The 6,660-nt window shown below is 49.9% G+C and overlaps 1 protein-coding gene across 1 annotated transcript in view; it reads left to right on the top strand.

Annotated features, from left to right (window-relative positions):
• The window catches only part of CADPS (Ca++-dependent secretion activator), a 193,446-nt gene that overhangs the window by 15,013 nt on the left and 171,773 nt on the right, over positions 1-6,660 (top strand). Inside the window, exon 3 of the mRNA XM_009329499.1 lies at positions 2,433-2,765. Coding sequence (XP_009327774.1) covers positions 2,433-2,765 — 333 coding nt within the window. The remainder of the gene's footprint in view (positions 1-2,432; positions 2,766-6,660) is intronic.

Below are 6,660 nucleotides of genomic sequence, written 5' to 3'. Positions count from 1 at the left end.
AGACCCATGTGTGCGAGACAGGCCCAGTGCACTCTAATAGATGCTCCAGGAGAGCTTTTCTCATGCCACTTTACTTCTAATGAGTAAAGCTGCTTCTGTCAACCAGCACTTTATGCAGCAGTCCCTTTAGTGGGTATTATGGAAATGCTTCGTTAGACCCATTTCCACTCTGCTGTGGGCAGATAGAGCCAGGAGCACGTGTGACCTGGGGGGGGCTCATCTGTGGATGTGGCAGGAGATGCCTGACCCAGCTCACAGAGACCAGTTCCCTTCTGCATGCGCCGGTGTATGCACCGGCATACTAGGTGCAAACCCACTAGGCAAAACCCACACTAGGATTTTGCTCCAGCAATTCTTGACTCCTGGCAATCCTACTAGGCAGTCTTACAGCTGGGCGATTCACCTGGTATTTTCTAAAGAAAGCAGCTCGCTCTGCAGGACAAAACACTTCTTTTATCTTTTTTTTTATCTTACTATTTCACTTTTTTTTTTCTGCTGCTTTGTGTCTTACTGGCACTCCCCTGTGCCTGCTTCCTCTCCGCCAGCCACAGCACTCCTTTCCTCTGCTGGCTGCTGCTCTGCACCCAGGGAGGATAAAATTGGGGCTGAGGGGAGACAGGGAGTCAGGTCCTTCTGCTCACAGTGCTGTCACCCCTCCAATGGGCGTGAGGACCATGGATAACGATAGCCGCTGGTGCTGGTGGGTATGGGAAGTCATTAGCGCTGTCGCACAGGGTCAGGCCAAAGGCGCCTGGAGCGGATGATTAGAGAGGGGATGTGGGAGCTGAGGATGCCGCAGCAGGGCCATTTGCCATGACCTCCCACCGTTTCCAGCAGTCAGTGTTGCTGGGAACTTCCTCGGCTGTGCTGGCAGCTTGGATTTTGATAGCTCTCACCTATAACTTAAAAGCACCTGTACACACCCAGGCTGTGGGTGTGTATTTAAGCTCTTGAAGGAAACAAAATGTGTGCTGGTTATCGTTTCAGCATGGACTGAAGAAGCTGCTGGTGGCGTCCTGCCTGTCTCTTCTGCAGGGAGTGCTCCCCAGCACAGTGATGTTGGAAGGAAACAGCCCAGCTTTTCCTCAGCAGCATTTCTGGGCTGGTCCTGGAGCAAAACCCACTACTACTCCCTACAGATGCTTGTGCCATCAAGCATCTGGGAACATGGAGTGCCATGTTGCTGAGGGGTATAAAAAAAATGTACCATGTCCTTAGGTCATCCTCAAGCTCTTTAATTATTGAGAGCTGACAGATACACCCCAGTGCTGGCACAGCTTCTTCCCAGCCTGCTGCATTCATCCGTTCTCAGCATCATTAATAAAACAGCAGTTCTTGCTGGGCATCGATTGCTCTCCTGTGTTCAGGGCTTGAGAGAGGAGAGCCAACACAATATCCCCCTGTCCCTCTGTCACCCTTCAGCTCTGTGTTGCTCCCATGGCGTCTCCTGGTCTGCAGGGGTCTGATATGTTTTGACCCTTCTGCTGCTCTTGCAGTGGGAAGAGCATCTTCATCAAATGCCTCCTCCCTCTCTCCTGCTGTCAGTGTCCTGCACCTTGCAGGCTGCTCGCTCTGCAAAGCCTTCCCAGGCAGCCTCAAGCCGTGCTGAACCATCCTGTGCTACTTCAGCAGAGCTGGAGCAGGAAGGGATTTGGCCTCATCCACCTGTGGCCATGCCACCTTTTAGTGATCTGAGTTGTCTTGGTGTTTACCCATCAGTTTGCAAAGATCAGGCCATTCATCCTTGTCCTTTTCCAGGGCGTTTTAACGGTGCTCTTGCAGTGCTGGTTGCCCAGGTTGGGAAGACCAGGGTATGGGAGAAGTGGGGACACACACATGTTACTTAACTGAAGTTAACATTAAATTAATGAACACAATGCTATTCCTGTCATCTTGTGACAGCAGGGCAGTCTGCAAAGATCTCCTCTGGTGTAGTAGCTTAATGTAAGCCTGGTCCTTGCACTGGTCAGAGATTTCCCAGGGGCCTGGCTACCAGGATCAATGCAATGCAATGCTGCTGACTTGAGTAGGATGTCAGGGCTCCCTCTAACAAGGCAGAATTTGGCTAGGTGAATGTAGTTGTGCAATAACTTACTAAAACGTTTGATAGAGCAAAATATAATCCTGCTGTCCCAAAGGGCATTTATGTATCTGGTGAGGTGTGACCACAACATCGCATAAAGTCCTAATTGCATCAAAATGTTCCATTTCAGCGGACACAAAGCAGAAGCTTCACCTGATTTCATTACGCTTCCCAAAGTACAGCTGAAACCTCTGTCCATCTGGCAACATGTGGTTGCTGAGTGAGAAGTTGGAAAGTGTACCGGCAGCCAATTAGCGAGCTTCCCAGCAGTGAAACCGCGTTTTGTGGTACTTAAGGGGGATTTTTTTTTTTTTAACTGACACCATTTGAAGTCACCCCTTTTTTGCAGGTATTCCTGAAAAGCGACCGTGTTGCTAGGATGGTGCAAAGCGGAGGGTGCTCAGCGAATGACTCCCGGGAGGTCTTCAAGAAGCACATTGAGAAGAGAGTGCGCAGCCTGCCAGAAATTGATGGCCTCAGCAAGGAGACAGTCCTGAGCTCTTGGATGGCAAAGTTTGATGCTATTTACCGTGGGGAAGAGGATCCGCGCAAGCAGCAGGCCAGGATGACGGCGAGCGCTGCCTCAGAGCTCATCCTCAGCAAGGAGCAGCTCTATGAGATGTTCCAGAACATTTTGGGGATCAAGAAATTTGAGCATCAGCTTCTGTACAACGCGTGTCAGGTAAGGTCCTTCTCCCAGGCTGGGTGGGAAGGGAAGGGGGTTTCCTGGGGAAGGGCTTGCCAATGGGAAACACTGCTGTTACAAACTGGAAACTTTGGGTCTGACCAGACTGTTTTTGAGAGATTTTCCACTAGGGAAGGGGGTTTTGGTTCACGCACTGCCGATTATGTTCTGGCTGTCCAAGTGGGCCTCCTCCTCTTGCTTGTGCTTGTTTTCTCATGCTTGGTTGCTTAGGGTTTTCTGCGCATGTTTCAGAAGGTCTGTATATCAAGTTTTCTTTCCTGAAATCCCATAGGATTGCTGAGGTGAGAAACTTTTATTCCTCCAGCTCAGTGTCTGGATGAGCAGGTCTCTGATGGTGCCTAAGTGGGCCGTTTTGCCGTGACTTGCTTGCCTTTCCGCTGTCACGTCACCAGTCTAAATGACGGAAGTACGTTCTTGCAGCCTGCAATAACCTTACTAGCACTTGAAGCTCAGATGCCCCCGGGGTGGATGTCTCACGCAAACTCACTTATTGAGGTTGTGCAGGTTCTCCTGAAGTAGAGGGAGCCTCTGTGCCCCCTGTGTGCCCGTGGTGGAAGAAGAGAACATCCCAAACCCTCATGACCTCGGGGTGGCTCTGCTTGCACTATGAGTTCCCAAATAGATGAAAGCCTTTCCCATTCCTCTCTTTTTTGCCACCCAGTAAGAGCCAGTTCCTGAGGGGTCTGGAGCTGGGACTCTGCAGTGCTTCTTGCCTTTCCAGCAGCTCTTGCTGAGGGCTGTCGGTGGCTGTCCAGGCTGTTGGTGACCCAGATTACGGTCCCCTGCTGTTGGATATAAATATCGCAGGCGGGATAAAGGATGTCAGAGTCACAGGGAGGGTAAGGTAATGCTGTGGAAAGTGTTCGGATGGGCAGCAGACCTCAATCTCTTCCCTGTAATTCAGGGGTTCAACTTCTTATTGAAATTAATATATTCAAGACCAATTCTGTCTTGTCTTGTCTTCTGTCTAGACATTTCCAATTCTTTTCAAGACATAGAAAATTACGTTTGATCTGTTTTTTCTTCTGTAAAGAGCTTAATTATCTTGCATTTGTTCTTCTTCATATCAGACCTTAACGGCAGAGTGGGGAGAGGATAATAAATGTCCATGAGTAAGGTGTCTTCATAGCAAAAAGGCAACAGCAAGGACTGCAATGGTCCTCGTAAATTATGTTTACAAACCAGATTTTGTGACTCCATCCTCTGTTGGAGGACTTCTTTAAAATCAAAACCAGAATGTTTTCAGTGATGTGTTGACAGCTGAGTCAGTTCTGCAGTGGTTTGTTTTGTTTGTTTTTTTAACTTAAATCAACTCAAGCCCTGTGTCTCTCATCCTCCTTTGACCTGTGCTCAGCTAAGGAACTAGGGTGGTTTTGTGTGAGCGTGTGTGCGATCCTACTCTCTTGCTTTGTAGTTCCCAGTGATGCAGAAAACAGTATTTAATCATGGCTGCCCTGCTTTTTGGATGATCTCTGCTTACGAGAGCCTTTCTGGCTGAGATCATGAACACAGTGGCTGCTCCCTGCAAATTGCCCTGTTGCATCGAGCAACCTGTTTCCTGCAGTAGGTCCTGGTTTTACTCTGAAAGTGAAGGATTTAATTCTGGGTCTTTTCTAATATACGGAGGCAGTAAACCTGTAATTTAAGCTTTTAGAGAAAGACATAATTTCTATTGAAAGCAGAATTAGCATGGGAGTTACGCTGGTTTTAATGCCTGGATAGTGAGGATTAGCTATGCAGAAGGGAAAGCCCTTTATACAAGGCACGGCTCAGAAAGCTGCAAGGCCAGCGGTCGTTCAGCCGTTTGGTATTGTCCTGGGGTACAGTGCGAGTGGTTACGGTGCCATGGTGCCAGCGCGGTGGGGTGGGAGCCTGCCCTGTGGGGAGCGGAGGTGGGAGCAGGTCGCTGCTCCTCCTTCTCCCGTTAGGTGCTGCAGGGAAGGCAGCAGTGAGCACCCAGGGAAACTGCAGGCTTTGTGGGGACCCTTATTTCGGTGCTATCTGTGGTCATGCCATCTCGGCTATACCAGAGAGATCTCTGGAGCTCTCTGGCCACCGGCAGCCCTTAGGAGAGCAGCAGCAGCTGCTCTGCACTTCCATCTTGCCGTGAAGCACCAAAATTGCTGTTGACCACTACTCCTTCCTGCAGGGTCTCAGCCATCACTTGCAGACAGTCTGTTGTAGGGTATAAGTAAAACCTGTCAACCTACTAAGGTTTTTGTTTGCTTAGCTTGTATGGGGAGTTCCTGGCAAAAGTCGAAGGCGCACACCACTTGGCTAGCATGTTTTCTGCAGCAGAGCTGCAGGGGAGAGCAGAAAATGATATGCAATGAGCAGTGACTCGATAACCTGCCCCTTCCCCCCCGTGAAAGCTTCCTCCTGATCTCTCATGATGAAGCGTTGGCATCAGCCCTGAAACAGGAGATTTTTCCCTTTCCCTCCTAAACTTTAGTAGCAAATTATTTCCTACTCCAACAGCTCTTGGTGTTCACACAGGGCAGATTTCAAAGCCACAACAGCAGCTGGGTGCCCAATTGCTGCAGGCCGGAGGTGCAAGTCAAGCCCTGGGCACTGCCCTTTGTGGCTTGGAAACTCTCCCATGCCATAACCCCTTGGACTGAGCTGAGCCTCTGTGCACCGGCAGCATCTCCCACATGGGGAGTCTGACACCAATTAGGGAGCCAGAGGCACCTGCCAACATTACAGCACTAAAACCAGAGACATCTGGGGAGAGAAGAATCGCGTGAATGGCTTCCTGCTTTGCATGTACATGTGCACTGCGGCGGTGGCAGGGCTGGGACATGCTTCTGTGGGACTTCCTTCCAGCCACTCGCTCTCCCCCCCGTCCCACCACTTTGCATTTTCATAAATTTTCATTTGCCACATCTGTCTCCCTGACAAGCTGTCTTCTGTAAACACCTCTACTCTGCCAGCCTGTCCTGAAGTCAGCAGTGAGTTCCCTTCCCGGGTGGGTTTGTAAACACCTCAGCCTGCACCTGCAGCTGTACTTGCAGCACAGAGCAGAACCCATTGGACTTCGGGGCACTGGCCCATAACCCCTAAAAATGGTCATTTATTTCCATCATGCTGTTTTGTTTCAGTCCAGATTGCGTTTCGGTCAGAGTCAGCCTAAGCAGCGCTCATTTGCCTCCCTGTGAAGACACACTGACTCTGTTGGTCTGACTCTTGTCTCATCGGAGTTAATTGGAAGTACAACTTAAAACTTTTTCTTAATAATTTGATTGAAGCTTCTGTCGCCTGTTTTGTAAGAACAAAATATTTTACATGTTCTGTTTGTGAATAAGCTTAAAGTAAAAGGAAAACACTGTCTGGCATTTTCCTGGATGTGCTGAAATTATAATATTCCCAGAAACACCACACAGGCTCAAGTTGCGCACGTGTGGGTGATTAATACATTTGCTTTCCTCCCTCAGGCAGCGTACAGGCAGCTCCTGCCAGAGCCCACCGTGGACCCTGGCTCGGCAGCCCGCAGTGGTGCCAGCCGCAGGCTTTACACTGAGACTGAGCAGACCTCCCAAACAAATCTGGGGGCAATCACAAGCTTCCCAGTGGTGGTTTGGCACAGTATAAGCTACACTTATTTTTGACCTACGCTTGTCTGCCGTGCATGGGAGGAATTGGGAAACGGAGTCTTTTCCCTGGCAGGCTGTCTGAATGCCATCACTCTTTCTGGAGCGGCAGCATGGTGCTGGTAATGCAGTTTATCAGTCAGTCACCTGTGCTTAGAAAAGCAAAGCCGATCGGCTTCTCCTGTTGCTCTTGTTGGCTGGGAGCGGAGGGGCCGGCTGGTCTGACGTGCTCTCCCTTGCTTTGGTGTGCTGGTTGAAACTGCCCCAGAGGCTGTGCAAGG

The sequence above is a fragment of the Pygoscelis adeliae genome, unplaced genomic scaffold, assembly GCF_000699105.1.
Source record: "Pygoscelis adeliae isolate BGI_AS28 unplaced genomic scaffold, ASM69910v1 Scaffold148, whole genome shotgun sequence".
Taxonomy (NCBI): Eukaryota; Metazoa; Chordata; class Aves; order Sphenisciformes; family Spheniscidae; genus Pygoscelis; species Pygoscelis adeliae.
Note: the sequence above shows the minus strand (reverse complement) of the source record. Positions and strands in the feature narration are given on the sequence as shown.